Below are 16,137 nucleotides of genomic sequence, written 5' to 3'. Positions count from 1 at the left end.
TCCAAACAAGCAGAGCCTCTGTGGCCAGAGAGCTCTGATTTTGTTTCATCTGACCAAAGAGCACACTTCTAGGATACATAATCTTTCTCCAGGTCCTTCATACTTAAGTCTGGCGTCTCTACTACGTGGAGTTTTTCTTGGTCTGCAACATTGCAATGCATTCTTGTGCAAGGTTGTCGTTTTGTCTTGCAGGTAGCTATGGGTGGACCTGGGGCAGCAGGCATCTTGTGACTTTTTGCGGTCGAGGATGCTGCTATGTGTCTGTGTGTCTGCCCTGGTTGTTGTTGGTGGGGGACTGGGTGAAAGCTGTCTTAAGGTCTTGGGGTGTGGTGCCTGGGGTGCTTGTGAACTGGGCTGGGTGCCTGGCCCCTTGTGTGGTGTAGGGCCTGAGGCCCTGAATGGCATGATTAAAATATAAAATCTAGTTTGTATAGTGTATTTAAATTAAATTATTTTTTTTAAATATCAATTTTCTATTAGTGAAGCTGATTGATCATTTGTTTGCAACAGGCCCAAATATCAGATTCTCGTGTCAAACTCCCAAATTTTCTAAAATAGCACCATTACTGGTTTACAAGTTACTTATAATCCTATGGAATATTAAACTGACCCATTCAAGATCCTTACCCTCCATGAACGTTAGTTTAAATAAACCATATTTTAACCTAAAAGCATTTTCAGATCAAAATTAACAACTACTAAGGACTTAGATTCTAGGTCTAAAAGGTTAAAAACCTCAGTTTAGCCTCTGGGTTTATGAGGCAAATACACAGAGAAAAGAGAGAAGTCAAAGATACAGACCAAATTATCGCCAAGTAACAATGTACTAGAATTTCACTCAGTGAAAGTTTTCTAAACTTTACCAAAATTGCTTTGTTTTAGGTGTCAGTTTCCAAACATCAGCATGTTAATGCTCATCGAATTACACGTAAACAATTTTGCAAACTTAAGCCCCAAGAAGCACAACACAGACACTGTTTGACAGAAAATTTATTCCAACATTTGTAATTATACAGAACAAATGCACTGTGTATACAGTTAATTATTCAATGAATCAAATAAAACAGATATTGCTAGTGATATATAATAGACTGGTGTATGGTGTAATAACATTTCCAACTCAAACGCATTCAGGTGTGTTCCAACGGCTATGACTGGCTCGCTTTGCCTTTTCTGTTTTTGCCTCCAGTGTACTGGAAACTCTTCAGTGGATTCTTCCCCTGGATGTTCTTCTACCAAAACCAAAAGGAAACACATTAGCTCAGATCGAGGGGATGATTTCATCAAACTAACTGGAAATTTCTGTTTTAATATACATTTTATATTGTGAGCTTTGTAAAAGACATAAAATGGCATCTCACTAATATCAATATCAATAAAATTGATAAAATATGCCATCTCAGAGTGATGCTCAAAACTAGTTCATGCATTTATTACATCTAGGCTAGACTATTATAATTAATTATTATAATTTCTCTCATAATTCATTTCTTTTATCCTGTCAGCTGCAGTAGATGTCTTCCCCCCCCCCCCCGTTTCGGTTAGAGGTTTCTTCCTATTAAAAGGAATTTCTTTCTTCCCAATGTCACCAAGTGTTTGCACATAGGGGGTCGTTTGACTGTTGGGGTTTTCTTTTGTACTATTATAGGGTGTTTGCCTTACAATATGAAATACCTTGAAGCAACTGTTCTCATTTGGTACATTATAAGTAAAAGTGAACTGAAATTTAGAAGTAAGAAAATTGTACAAACGCTCACAACTCAAATTGCCTGATTTTGTTTAACTAAAATCTAATAGATATACAGTTTGTTTTCACAGTGAAACAGAAAATACATGACAAAAAAAAATATGACAAGAAGGTGAAACCTGGAACAGATATCAAACTATTACACAGATCTGTAGCACATCAAAGATCTGGTGTCCCTTCCAACCAAATCTCACCTTAAAACTGCTCTTGATGACTCCTCCTGGTCTCTGTATCTCTTTTCTCCGCCTTCTTCTGCTTGTCAGTGGATGTACCACACCCTTCAGTGCCTCAGGAACTGCAGGAAAGTAAAATGAAAATGAAAAAAAAATTGCATACTCAAATATACATTGATACATTGTAATTAGATCTTCCAGCAAATTGATGCATCCTTATAAAATAAATTAATCCATTAAACATACTTAGGAGTGGAAAGCCACCATGTTTGCCCTGCCATCATGAACACAGTGGCTGAGAAGGACATTGCCATTTTGCGTTAACTGCATTTTATGTATGTGGACAGAAGGATCCACATGTGTAGTACACCAAAGGCAGATGAGAACAAACACGTAGGCATTTGCGTGCCAATGAGACAAATTTTAATTTGTCTGTGGACTTTCACTCAACATATGAAGGATCATTCGTATATTTTTTTGAGAAGCTGTCTCCACTAAAGAAGAAAAAATGCAAAGGGAAGAGACAACACAACAGGTATCATTATAAGACGCCATCTTCTTTTTCACCCCATTCCTCATCTGAAGTCTTTAGTCAGGGCTCTAACATACAAAAACATATGTAAACATTCTTATTTATTCCCGATATTGTTGCAATTGCTTATGGTCAAGCAAATTAGACATGTGACCATCCCACCTCCGGACAGCTGACAATAAGCCAGTTAACAACAGCCGATTATATGCCAGCAATATACCAGCTAATGTTAGGTTCGAATTTCCTAAAAAATTTACTTTCTGCTCTGATGAATAGTTTGCTCATTCACATTGTATGAGAATTTATTCCCCAAGTATCGCACAGTCAGCGTAAATAGATGTAAACGCATATTGACAGCTGACTGACAATTTTTTTTCCCTACAGCAACCATTATGGCTAGGATTATTGAACTGAATTGGGAGGTGTGAGAAAACAGAACTCAACTTGACTGAAATTTGCAATCTAGTGGTGAGATTTTACACACTGTAACTTTAAGCTCTGCAAGTTCTGAAAATATGCTACTGTAACTTAACTCCAACTTTCAGTTATCTCGCCCAATTGCATTTTTCACAATGAAAAAAAAAAAAAAAAAAGACATTCTGTTAGTGTTAATTTACTTCAAAAACTTCAATGAACTAACAGAATTTTAGAAGTAATTATCAAAATTTGAGCTAACACTATCTAAATGTAATTGACCTATGTGATGTGCCCATGGGTAATAATTTCTTTCAGTATTTCGGTATTTCAGTAAATTATTTCACACAAATCACTCCTTACTAGCCAAGACCTACATGTCATCATTGAAGTAGAAGATCAATATTTTTAGCATAAATAATATACATTATAAAGAGGAAAAATATCTTAATGGAAAATTTTGGTTAGGGTAACGTTCATATAGAATCCGACACTTACTGAGATACTCAGGTACATTCTTAAGGTGAGGTTTGACAACAGCAGGATGGAGGTCTTTGTCATGCCGGAGTAGCTGCAGATCTCTGGGGTTGTCCTCAAAGTATGTCTGAGTGATAGCACAAGCATACAATCAGAACATGTTCAAACACTTCTGCCTTCCTCTGTCTTTAGAAAAAAAAAAAAAAAAAATCATCTCTCACCTTAAGTTTTTCTGAATTGAGCAACTCCTGTTTGATCTCTTTTAGTCTGGCCTCCTTCACTGCCTGCTTTGTCACTGAGCGCATTGCGTCCTAAAGAAAAACTAAAAATAATCAATTCGACTTATATTACACTTAAAAAAGAAAAAAAAAAAGACTAGGACTGGGCGATAAAACAATAAACAGTTATCTTTCCTCATCTTTCCATCAAAAGAAATATGAAAAATGGTCAACATAAAGTAGAACTTGAAATTTGTGTATGCTTTGACAGACAACACAAAAGGCACAATGAGAATCGCACTGGACCAAATCAATCATGTGCTTGAAAACTCAGCTGATGGCATTACTACACAAGACAACTCAACAGGCACAGTCCAAAGGTCAAATGATGAGGACGGTGTTGAAAAGAAACAACCAAGGAACTCATCACCATCTTTATTTCTAGCATTTTTCTACCCATCTCCCTCCCATTCACACACCTGCCTTCTGTCATGCTTCTACTGACTTTGGTTCTTCTTCTCTGTATACTTCACTCACTTAACATCACAATGTCATCTGCAAACATAGGGACTCCTGCCAACCTCATCTGTTAACCTAGATTCACAAGTACACAGTGCAACTGCTTCTGAGCTTCTCTGACCTACTCCATCAACACTCTCAAAGGAAACATTGTATCTGTAGTGCTCTTTCTCAGCATGAAGCAATACTGCTGCTCACTAACTGTCACCTCTCTTCTTAGCCTAACTTCAACAACTGCTTCCCATACCTTCGTGATATGTCTCATCCCTACCAGTACACTTTTTCTCCATTCTTTAGGCAACATCTCACTCTCCAAGACTGTTTTAAAACAGTTTGGTCAGAAGGTCCACTGCTGTCTCTCCCACACACCTCCCTCCTTCAACTGAACAAAAAAAACTTTCCACTCTTCATCCTCTGCCTCCTTGTCCTGCCTTTCCTTCTCTCTTGTTGCCTCCTAACATGTCTTCCCCCTTTCCCATTTCTTTTTTCAGCCAACACTAGCACCCTGTTGGCCCAGAGAGGTGGTCATTGTTAAGTCAGAACCTGACCAATCAGTAGGGAAAGCTTCTTTTTTTTTAAAATGATCAGTATGTTTGATTTATCCAAGATTTTACACCAAATGCCCTTCCTGAGAGAACTTTCCCCATTTACATGGGCGTAGGGACTGGCACAGAGTACATTGGCTTGTGCTGATATGAAAAAATGATTATAATTTTTTTTTTTTTTTTCTTCATTTGTTGTCCAGCCGTAGACTCAACTAATGCCAACAATCAGCAAATGTAGAGGAATTTGCCATTTTTGGAATTAAACTGAGCTTCCAAAAGGAGGAGGATACTCACCCGGCATCTGTACCTAAAGCCTTCAATCTGCTCCATTTTAAATTCATAAGGTTTGAGGGGAGAATTGGTCTCATCTAAACACAAACAGAATAAAAACAACTTAGAAGATTATCTCACTCCACTTAAATATCATGGTACACTCTAAATATTTTAGATAATGCTGTGATAAAGTATTTGCACCCATCCTGATTTCTTAGTTATTTTGTACATCTGTCTTCACTTTACTTGTTGATAGGCAGCAGAATTCATACTTCCACCAGGTTTCCAACAAAGGAGCAGACAATCACACTACCAAGCACATTCGATTTTTGGTATGAAATGCTATTTTATTTTTATGCCCAATGTAATGAGACTCAAACCTTCCAACAAGTTCAACTTTTGTCTCGTTAACAGGCAGAATATTTTTCCATGAGCCTTGCAGATCAAGATATTTCTTGGCTAATGTGAGATAAGGCTTTTCTTTTGTTTGTTTGTTTGTCAGGAATGTTTTTCACCTTGCAATTTTCCAATTTTTTCCCAGTTTCTTTTTTCATGAATACTGACTTCAACTGAGGCAAGTGAGGCCTGCAGTTCTTTAGATGTTGTTCTGGGTTCTTTTGTGAACTTTTCGATGAGCCATTGTTGGGCTTTTGGAGTTTTTGGCAGGCCATCCATTTGGAAGGTTCACTACAGTTTCAAATGTTCTCGTTTTGTGGATAATGGCTCTCCTCATGGTTCACTGGAGTTCCAAAGCTTGAGAAAGGCTTTGGAACTATTTCCAAATCAGACAAATGTCACTGACTTTGTATTTTATCTGTTCTTGAGTTTCTTCAGATCGCAGCATGATGTGTTGCTCTCTGAGATCTTTCAGCCTATTTCATTTTGTCCAACTGGTTCTATTTAAAGGATTTCTCTCTGGAAGTAATCAGCCATGAGGTGAGTGTAGCTAGTGAATTTGAACTCAGCGTTCCAAAGAAGAAGAAAAAAAAAGTCACAGCTAATTCCTGATTCAACAAAAGGGGATTTCCACATTGGTAGGTTTGGATGAAAAACAAAACATTTAAAAACTGCAGTTTGTTTAGTCTGGTTATCAATTTCTTTGATACTGTGAAAAATGCAAGTGTGACAAATATACAAAAAGATATAGGGTGCAGGTACTTGTTCACAGCACTGTATACTACTCCCAGAGGTTCAACATTTTAGCACTGAGACACAGCAAACTCCGATGCATTTGTAGAAGGTGAAGCTGACTAACTAGAGAAACGGTTTACCATTTCACCTATTCAGCAAAAAACTAGATACGGCCTTTTCCGCATGTGAATTGAACATAGTCTGTGTTGAAAGTAAAATGAAAAACAACATGTTACAGTCATCAGCACAGAAACAGTCCCCTAAAAGCTCATAATGATAATGCTGATATTAATGCAAGTGGATCTCTGTGCAACTCCATGTTTATTTAATTTTCACATTAAAAAGCCAGTAAAAGGTGTAGGGCTAAAACTAGATCAAAACACATCTTCATTACCCCCAGTGAGAGCTTCCTCCACCTCTGACAGCAAACCGAGCTCGGTGTGAGATACGAATGACAGAGCGGTGCCCGGGTTGTCTGCTCTTGCCGTTCTGCAAGAATAAAAGTGGCCATCAGAGTTTGATTTTTAGTAAAGATTATCATGTCATTTTCTAAAAGAAACTGTACATACCTTCCAACTCTATGAATATACGATTCCACAGTTTTTGGGAAATCAAAGTTGATTACATTGGCAACATTTTGGAAATCCACGCCTCTTGACACTCCATACTCTTTATCTTTAGCTCTAAAGAGACAACAAAACAGTCAATACAGTGTCCAAATGCAATTTTTAATAGTCTGGTTCTATTATCCAATATCTGAGGACATGGGTTGCGCCACATAATGTGCATTTTTCAATGTGGCTGCAAACACAGCTTGTTTAGAAGTTTTAAGTGTGTTTATTGAAATGGTAAAATCTCAACTTCAGCAGTCCAGCTGAACATCAAACTCTTTTTCCACTGATACAGACCAACAACCTGAAAGCTTCTATTTATCCTCTTATGCTAAGCCTTATCAGGGTCGCGGAGAGACTGGAGCCTTTTGTTTGACTACATCACTGTCTGTAATATTGTTAAAGTCCTAAATTATCACCTTTAATGTGTTTGCACTCAACATCATGTACAGTAAGACAGGCATGGAGAACAGTGGCAAGGCAGCCCAGGCGGAGAAATTTTCCTTTTAGACTTTGTGACTCATTTTATTTCTATATCAGACAAAAAAAAACAAGAACTATCCAAATGTCTATTTAATAATAACTATCAGATAGTTATTTGTGGTGAATGAAATACAGTTACAGTTTCAAGCAGTTTTAAGCACCACATCCAAAATTCAAGCACTTTTCAACCACGAAAGGGCAATATTAAAATTTAAGCAATTTCAAGGATTTCAAGCACCCGTACGAACCCTGGGCACCATTTCTGGTAACCAGCACCAAAAAACTTTACTGTTGTCTATACTAAAGAATACAAACTGTAGTTTTACACTGTTGAGAAAGTCCAACTGGTTACTGAAACATCACATAAAATGTATTCTACTAAAATTAGTTTTCCCCCTCATGGCATCTTGTGCTGCTTCAGAATATTATCTCTCTAATATTTTTTGAGTGTTAATCAATAGTCTGACTTACTTTCCTCCCTTCTTTTGGGTCTTTTTCTTCTCTTTCCCTGCAGTTGTCTGTGGTTCAGCGGCTGTTTCAGTCAGACTCTGTTCATCTGTGGCGATGATGTAGTCATAAAACCCCTGATTAAACTGGGCAATGATGTGACACCTGCAACAGAGTGATACAAAACACAAACACAGAGAGAAGAGAAAGGAATCAATAATGGACCATACATACTGGATGACTGCCTGCTACAGCATACTTTTACTACTGTGGGTGTCATGTGCCGTATGGGTCCAAATTAAGGAGACACTTACAAAAACAAACAAATGAACAAAAATCTTAAAACAGATGTATTATTAGTTCAAAACTATGATACTTATATTTGTGGACAGACTGTTTTGTGTAACACTACATAAGCCTCTCTAATAATGCCTTGAAACGTGATCCTTTGTTGTTACTTTGCAGTCTAGACTGATTATTGATTAGTTTTTGTTCTTTAAGTCATCCAGCTATTTATCAACAGAGGTTCCAACCCTAACCCACAGGTAAATTTACCTTAATTTCACTATCTTAGACTGCAGTAGTAGCTTTTCTTCAAAAGATGCAGGGCACTCTAACCTGTGGCAAGTTCAAAACTGGATTTGTGTTGCTACACAGAGCTCCCCAAGGCTACGGTGCAGAACAATAACCATCAGCTGCAGTCTAATCTTCAAAGCGCATGTTTCATGTAGGTTCTGATGTTAATCATTTAAAGAAATATTACAGAATCATCTCTGCACTGTTACATTGCCTAGAAATCAATGAAATTCACTGTCCCTCTTCACAGGAGTCATTGACCAATAAAGTTTACTGCAACAGTCTAGACGGTCACAAAGAAACTCTGGCCTTCTTAACACTAATGTTTATGTTCATCAGTCCAACATCAGGAGAAAACTCAACGATTACACTGTATATAGCCCAATATTGTATTCTGAATAAGGTGACTGTACACCTTCATATTTCCACACAAAACCAAGTTGAAAAAACCTGAAAATGAATATAACAGTGTCCTGTGAATTCTCCACCTACCTGGACTGGACCGGCAGCTCAGAATTGAGGACGCAGGCAGGAATGCCAAACTGTTCGAGAAACAGTTTGAGTCTATAGCATCTGTCCACAGTTCCCACAAACAATAGGGTCTTCCCCTTAACCAGGCACAGCTTGAGCAGTGTGTACACAAGTAGAAACTTGTCCTCCTCCTCACATTTGATGCTGTACTGCTGCAGCTGGCTGCTGTCTGGGAGCTGGGATCCTTGAAGCTTCAGTATCACCTAACAAAACACCATATCCCAAATTTATGTGTGGGTCAAGACAAAACCAGAAACATCAACACATCCTGCATATCACCTCTGACTGCAGCTTAAACTTCACTCTTATTCTTCACTAAGGTTTTCGCAAGAGAATAATGTTTTTTTGTACTCATTTACTTTGCGGAAGTCTTTAACTGCACACTGAAGAAGAGAACACTGGTAATGATAATAAAACAATGATCATTTCATACTGTGTGAAATTAACTCTTGTTCTCAGTCAGTACAGTATTAATTAGAAACACAGCAGGCTAAGAGTGTTTTCACAACTATAGTTCTTTTACTCTGGTCCGAATCAGGTGGCTAGTTGCTAACTTGTACTGACCTTCGCTTCTATGATACCCTGCCACATCTCAGGTGGGAAGGTGTGTATCTTAAACTTACTAGTATTTGGGTTGAATCACGTTCACACCATGAATTTGTCAGAAACAAGAACGAGACCGCCTCTTCCAAAGGGGTCTCAGTACAGTTGTTTTGTTCTCAACCCAAGTGCAATTACTGTGTTCTGTTAAATTTATACAGTGGCCATTTGCTGTGACTGGTTGGGGGTTAAGGGAGGAAAAAATTAATAATAAATGTAATAATAAATACAGAATAAATATATTCAGTAAGTGGGAATCTCTGGGAGAAAATGCTGTGTTGATACCTGAAGCTGAAGGCTGATTTGAGCTGACAGGAAGGCAACAGTAACTCAAATGTTATTAATAATGTGTCTAAACATTCAACTGTATAGAAAACAGTAAACCTTTGATCAAGTGAGTGTTAAAGGGATATTACCGGGTTGTGGAGCAACAGCTCCTTTAGGGTCTGGACATCCTCATTAAATGTAGCAGACATCAGGAAAGACTGGTAGATATTTGGTAAATGGCTGTTTAAAAAAAGAAAAGAAAGAAAGATTAAAAAAACCTGTTAAATTTGACATTAAGGCTACAATAACTAACCTAAACCCAACTGAAGCCAAACTAAATGTAAACACAGGCAACTTGTGATGAAGGCTGCAGGGAGGAAAGTATGTTTGGTGGTCTGTGAAAAAGAGCGATGCTCCAATCTAAAACAGACATGGAATTTTCTTTCTTTCTTTCTTCTTTGCCTCTCACATTTAAATTAGTTTGGAAAATGGATGAGTTGAAAAAATTATTAGCTCGTGTCATATTCATAAGAAGGCTATAACCTATAACACTATTACACATGCAGGCTTAATGCAACTTTCACCTAAAAAAGGCTGGGAATCTCTCATTTAAATCCTGGATGTTAAAAACAAACAAACAAACAAAAACACCACCTTTCTAATGCAAATTTTAAAACAAACAGCAGCAGGAGATGCTTGCATGAACCGAGTTCCTTCTGGTGAAAATCTGTACACTCTCACCACAACAAGTTCTTCAGGTCAGACTCAAAGCCAAAAGAGAAGATTAGGTCGGCTTCGTCTACCACCAGCATCTCAAGAGAAGAACGCAGGACCAGGTTCTGTGCATTGAGATGGGCAAGCACACGGGATGGCGTTCCCACAACCACATCTGGCTTCTCCATTAAAATGGGCCTGTCCACACATAAAAGTGATTATTTAAAATACATCTTCTCGTTTGACAACACGGTCTGTCTATTAATCTATGAAGTCCACAATTACACTTTGCAGATTTAAAAATATTATATAACTGCAATACTGTGGAAAAATGCAGGCACTTGAGGTCTTTAGATTCTTATCACACAATCAGGGACTTTTGAGCTTCCTAAATGTACAACAGAACAACAAACCCAGGCAAAGCACAAAACAGGAAGGGGTAAGAGCAATTAAAATCAAAAGAACAAGGAGGACTGTTCACTAGCAAAATGATTGCAGATTTACAAAAAAAGAAATAAATTAATAAATAAAATGCTAAAAGCATGACTGTACCATGAAATCAAATACATGTTACAGTACCAGTGTACCATGATGGATCAAATTCTACTTTACTGCATTCATAATTCCATCAGTATTGATATGATCCCAAACACCAGTGGCTGAAATGCAGCTCTAAAACATGGCGGGCCCTCCACAATGTCTTAGAGATTACTGTAGCCACTCACTGCTGCACCCGTCTTCTGACGTGTTCCATACATGTTGGCACTGATCAGAACCAAAATTTTAACATTTGGAAAGAAACCCTTTTAAAAGACCTTCTTAAAGCCTGGGCAACTATTGCTCAAAACCACTTAAAATCAAATACAAGAAGGTCTGACTCCTTGGAACCAAAATATAAAGAAATAAGAGGTGGGCCAAGAGTTTTGCTCAGTATGCGCATGTGTAAAAAGTGTGCATCAGGTTACTTTTGTTCGAGTGAGAACAAAAGTTACCTGATGACAGCAAATATTGAGGTCACTATGTTTGTTTTCTGTGGATTACCCGTTCCAAGTTAAACGATAAATAGAAACTATTCAGACCACGTGAACCATTGTCTCCCACACAGACTTTTTTTGAACAGACCACTTCAGCTTTCTGACTGAAAGAAATGGGCTGACCTCTGTGTTGACAGATCAACCTTGCTAGAGATGTCGGCCACTCGGATGTCCCTGGAGCAGTACGCCGTTAACTGTCTCATCATAATCTGAACTTGGTGACCCAGTTCTTTGGTTGGCACCACAATCAGAGCCCTGACATCTTGCTCACGCACATTCTAACAGGAGAAACAACAAACAGTGAATAAACAGTCAGGAGTAAAACAAATTATCTGGAGAACAGAAAACATCATCCCAAGCAATGGGAACACCATTTTGTTATTTAAATTTTATACACTAAACAATAAAAAAAAAAAAAAATACAAAACGGAGAGTCACATTCTCTAAGGTGCAGAGATCATCTAAGATCAAAGTAATATCAACCTACAGTATGTAAACTCAGCATTTGAATCTGCTTCCAAAAAAGTTATTTCTGTTTCTCACCTGTTTGGAAGCCAGGATGCGCTGTATGACAGGTATACCATATGACGCAGTCTTCCCAGACCCAGTCCGGGCTCGAGCCAGAAGGTCTTTTCCATCTAAAGCCAAAGGGATTACCTTCTCTTGGATCAGAGTAGGCTTTGACCATCCCAGATCTGCGACCGCCTGAGTCAAGAATAAAAAAAAAGAAAAAAAAAAAGAGGTGAAACAAATTATTCTAGTGATACAGACAAATGTCAGATAAATATCAGTTTAATATTTAGTGCAGAGCTTTCCCTAGGTTTACTGTTCTGTGTATAAAACCAAGTAAACACGAGTGCTTCACCCACATTTGTGACTACATACAGACCTATAGTAAAAATGTATTTAGGAGCCGGTATGAATACAACATTACGCCCACGCAGCCCCCAATTTTTCAACAAAAAGACTAACAACACAGAAGCAGCAGTTTAACGTGGAGCTGGAGTCCATTTACAGAGACACAGAGCAAAAAGTTTGAGCCGTTACAGAGTCGCACCTCAGGTAGAGTAAAAGAAAAGTGTTTCTACTGTCCAAAACAGTAGCGCTGCTCCTGTGATCACCATTAAATCCTTTAATGGGAAAAAACTAGTGAGAGTCCTTCATCAAAGCACCTGATCAACAAACTTAAATGTTGGAGCATTGCAGCATTTTAGTTGTCAAAAACAATGTGTCAAGACACTGCTGTGTTTAAAAAACAAACAAAAACAACAACAACAATCAAAGAAAAGCGCTTTTAAAGTCAAACTATTCATCACGTTCATTTCCTGGTTTGTAGGTACTCTCTCCTGAAAAGCAAGTCTACAGCACATCGGGGTTACCATCACCAGCTAATCTGTAACACCGGCAACAGTGTTGGCCATCAAAGGGAATAATTCAGAGGGTATACTAACACTACAAAAACTGATCACAGATGTCTAAATCCATAGACATTAGCACACTACACATGGAGTGCTGAATTGTACATCACATTTGCCATAATGGATGTGGCAAGCATGACATTCTGAGTTAGAGATACTTCACTCTTGTGCTTCAGCAGGTCAGTTCCTGGTTATCTTCTGCTGTCTAATGGTACAGTGGGGTGTGCTACCAAGCACATTGGGGAAATATGGCTCCACAGGATGAGACCATCTCTATGGCCAGTGTTGGGGAGTAACGGAATACATGTACCGCCGTTACGTATTCAGAATACAAAATATGAGTAACTGTATTCCGTTACAGTTACCGTTTAAAAAGGTGGTATTCAGAATACAGTTACTTTGGTGAAATAAATGGAATACACGGCGGTACTTCCCTGTTTCATATTGTCGCGGGTCAGGATTGTTTGGGTTTGTTTGACAGCTACGTTCTGTTGTTCCAGGCGGCAGCGTTACGGTTGCCATGGTTACAGGGTGACGCTCTCTCTCTGCGTGTTTCCTGGGTGAGAGAGCGCCTTTGTGTTGTTGTTGTTGTGCTAAGCTAATAGGCAGACTGCTACAGGCATAGCTCTAAAGAATGTAGCATCATGGGCAGTGTAGTCCGTGCTGCAGGGAGAATGGACTACCATACCCGTTATGTGTCTGTGAGCGAGGGAGGGAGAGAAAGGAAAAGTCCGAGCTGTCACGGAGCAAAAACGGGAGCTGGAAGCATGTAAATATAATAATAACCACCGCAGCCAAGAAGAGTGCCTGACGAGCCCATTTGTAAGTAAGCTATTAAGACTCAACTGTACACTGTGTTCGTGTTTTCCTCCGGGAAAAATAAGTTCCGTTGGAGCAGCCTTTCAACGCCTCTCTCTGTCTCCCGCAAGCAAAGTTGACCCAGACAACAAAGTAAAGCTAGTTTTCGGCTACCAGCTCGACACGAACCCGACGTATTAGCCCGAGGTCCCGTTTCGGACCTTCAGTAACAGTAATAAATCACAGCAATAGTACATTCACGTAGTTGTAAACAGCATGATAATATATTAAGTATTCCAAAGTATTCAGAATACGTTACTGTCATTGAGTAACGTAACGGAATACGTTACAGAATACATTTTGGGGCATGTATTCAGTATTCTGTAGTGGAATACATTTTAAAAGTAACCTTCCCAACACTGTCTATGGCCATGTCCAAATTCAGGGGCTACATCCTTTAAAAGGCTGTCCAAATTCAACGGCTCCTCTAAATGCAGCCCCCTTCATGGCCCACCCTATCCCAAGATGCTTTGCATATTGGTGAAGAAATCTTTTGAACAAAAATGGCAGACAGTCGAAGTGAAGTGGTTCAGGAATAAACTTGTTACATATAAAATTTTCACATATTGCCCAACCTTATTTATTTTATCTTGTGTGTGTGTGTTTTTGTTCTTTATTTTGTCATTGTTCTACTATGTGTTTTATTCTATTGTTTAATGTCCTTGAGCGTCTTGAAAGGTGCTTTTAAAAACCTGTCAGGTCAATATAAGTTATTATTATTATTATTTCTGTAGGATTTTATGTCCCATTTCCCCTTTCTTAGTTTTTCTTTTTGATTAAAATATATAAAATATGTCCATGGGATTCGAAGTCAAAATTGTGTTTTCATCTTGCAAGTTAACAAAAATAGCAACATTTTATAAAATATCTGTTAACTGCCATGGTTGAAGTGTCCAGAGTCAAGAGAGACTAAGAAACCCACACTGCAAAGTGAGAGATGACAGGACAGAGACTTTCCACCCTTGATGATAGGCCAAGACAAATTCACCGGTGTGTGTGGAAGATTAGAAGGAAGAGAAGCCAGAAGCAGCCAAGAGCTGGAGAGGAGAACCGGGGGAGAACAGACAGCTGTTCTCTGTAGCTGAGGGACTGGTGAACACTATTAACAACAACAATAATAAACACGTTTAATTTGCAGTGCACCTTACATTTGCAAGACAAAAATTGGAACTAGCCCCTTTTTTGTTTTACATTCTAATCATAAAATTTTATTGCATACAATGAAACAAGGATCTATAATTTTAGTAGTAGATTTGTAGTTTCACTGCTAAAAAAAGAAAGGCACATTCAATATGGCGCACGCGCTGACGGGTCGCAGCAACGGGTCAGCCCCGTCCCTCAATGTGGCGTCTGTGTATGCATGTTTATGTCGAAATCAGTTTATGGGTTAACTGAATGCCCATTTAAGTAAATATCGTTATAACCGGATTTTGGCATACATGTTAAACGGGACACTAGAAAGGCAGTTACAACCAGGAGAAAGTAAAAAACAATGTGGGGTAATCAAACTGTTATTAGCTTTTGCTAAAAGTGCGAAACGGCGCCTCTCCTAGAAAACAGCTGACTTGATTTGTATTACTTCTGTAATCCAACATTTTTCCGTGTCTAGTAATTTCACCTACGCACAATTTCATGTTTGCATAAAAACTAAACTCTGCCACCGAGCGAGCAGTTCCGACTCCCGAAGTAACTGTCTGATTTTCAAACTTCTCGGAGGTTTTTATTCTCCACCTGAACATTGACAACTCCCCCGACAGCTCGTCTAATATTTACTGACAGCCTCGAAGTTTGTTACCTTTAGCAGGCGGTCGTCTAAGCCCATTTCATGGAATTGTAGCCTCTCATGAGCCATCGCTCTTTTCTCACCAAGCTCACACGTGCGTCGCAAGTTTATGACGTCATGTCGCTTTTAAGCACCTTCGAAATAAAAGAAAGAATACTTCGTGCTAAACCTCTATATCTAAAAAGTGTACTTTTTAAGTATTAAACATAATTTTCTTGCTTTTAAAAAAGAAACTGAAGCATATTTCAAATACATAACCAAGGTTATATATATTTTTTAAAAAGTGTACTAACACTATATGATTATCCCACCATTCCAATTTTTAAAAAAATGTTTTTCCTTTTTTGCTTCTCCCTGGTGTTTTTTTTTTCCGTTTACCCACGTTTTCAACATTTCTGTTTGTTTTTATGGATACTGTTGTTTTGCACTTTTTTATTCTGTATGTACAATTAATTCATCCTGTGGCCAGTGGCCCCTGTATCATGCAAATCCTCTTTGAGAACAATAACCGGGAATTGCTTTGAATTTAAAATAATAAATATGTTATTACCTTATGTTTTTAAACATAAAGTTAGTAAAGTACAATATAATATATTTCTTTAATCTAAGAAATAACTTTCTGAAACAATTCTACTTTTTTTATAGATTTTGTCTCTGGAGTTTAAACACCTGGGGATCAACAATCTAAAACAACAGTCAGGGTGACGCCTGAGTATCAGGGTTGATTTGTCAGAGAAGGACAGCAGCAAGAGTGAAAGGAAAAGTTTATGACATGGAAGTGGCGTC

General features: G+C 38.3%; 1 protein-coding gene across 1 annotated transcript; it reads right to left on the bottom strand.

Moving 5' to 3' along the window:
• Window positions 1–972: 972 nt before the first annotated feature.
• ddx56 (DEAD (Asp-Glu-Ala-Asp) box helicase 56) lies at window positions 973–15,485 on the bottom strand. Its single transcript, XM_003439632.5, has 14 exons — window positions 15,364–15,485; window positions 11,836–11,997; window positions 11,416–11,570; window positions 10,286–10,456; window positions 9,694–9,784; window positions 8,639–8,880; window positions 7,595–7,735; window positions 6,599–6,712; window positions 6,424–6,518; window positions 4,920–4,993; window positions 3,565–3,654; window positions 3,365–3,470; window positions 1,942–2,042; window positions 973–1,232 (listed from the first exon to the last, which is right to left on the bottom strand). The coding sequence occupies exons 1-14, from the start codon at window positions 15,418–15,420 to the stop codon at window positions 1,149–1,151; spliced, it is 1,683 nt and encodes a 560-aa protein (XP_003439680.1). The 5' UTR covers window positions 15,421–15,485; the 3' UTR covers window positions 973–1,148.
• Window positions 15,486–16,137: the final 652 nt, after the last annotated feature.

The sequence above is a fragment of the Oreochromis niloticus genome, linkage group LG7, assembly GCF_001858045.2.
Source record: "Oreochromis niloticus isolate F11D_XX linkage group LG7, O_niloticus_UMD_NMBU, whole genome shotgun sequence".
In the NCBI taxonomy this organism is placed as follows: domain Eukaryota; kingdom Metazoa; phylum Chordata; class Actinopteri; order Cichliformes; family Cichlidae; genus Oreochromis; species Oreochromis niloticus.
This window is presented reverse-complemented; position numbering and strand designations above follow the sequence as displayed.

Bases quoted from the DNA above. Each gene is read 5' to 3' on its own strand.
- ddx56 (XM_003439632.5), bottom strand. From the start codon at position 15,420: ATGGCTCATGAGAGGCTACAATTCCATGAAATGGGCTTAGACGACCGC. The intron at 6,713-7,594 runs GTAAGTCAGACT...TTGTCTCTTTAG, and splicing joins ACCCAAAAGAAGGGAGGAAA to AGCTAAAGATAAAGAGTATG. The intron at 6,519-6,598 runs GTATGTACAGTT...TTATTCTTGCAG, and splicing joins TATATTCATAGAGTTGGAAG to AACGGCAAGAGCAGACAACC.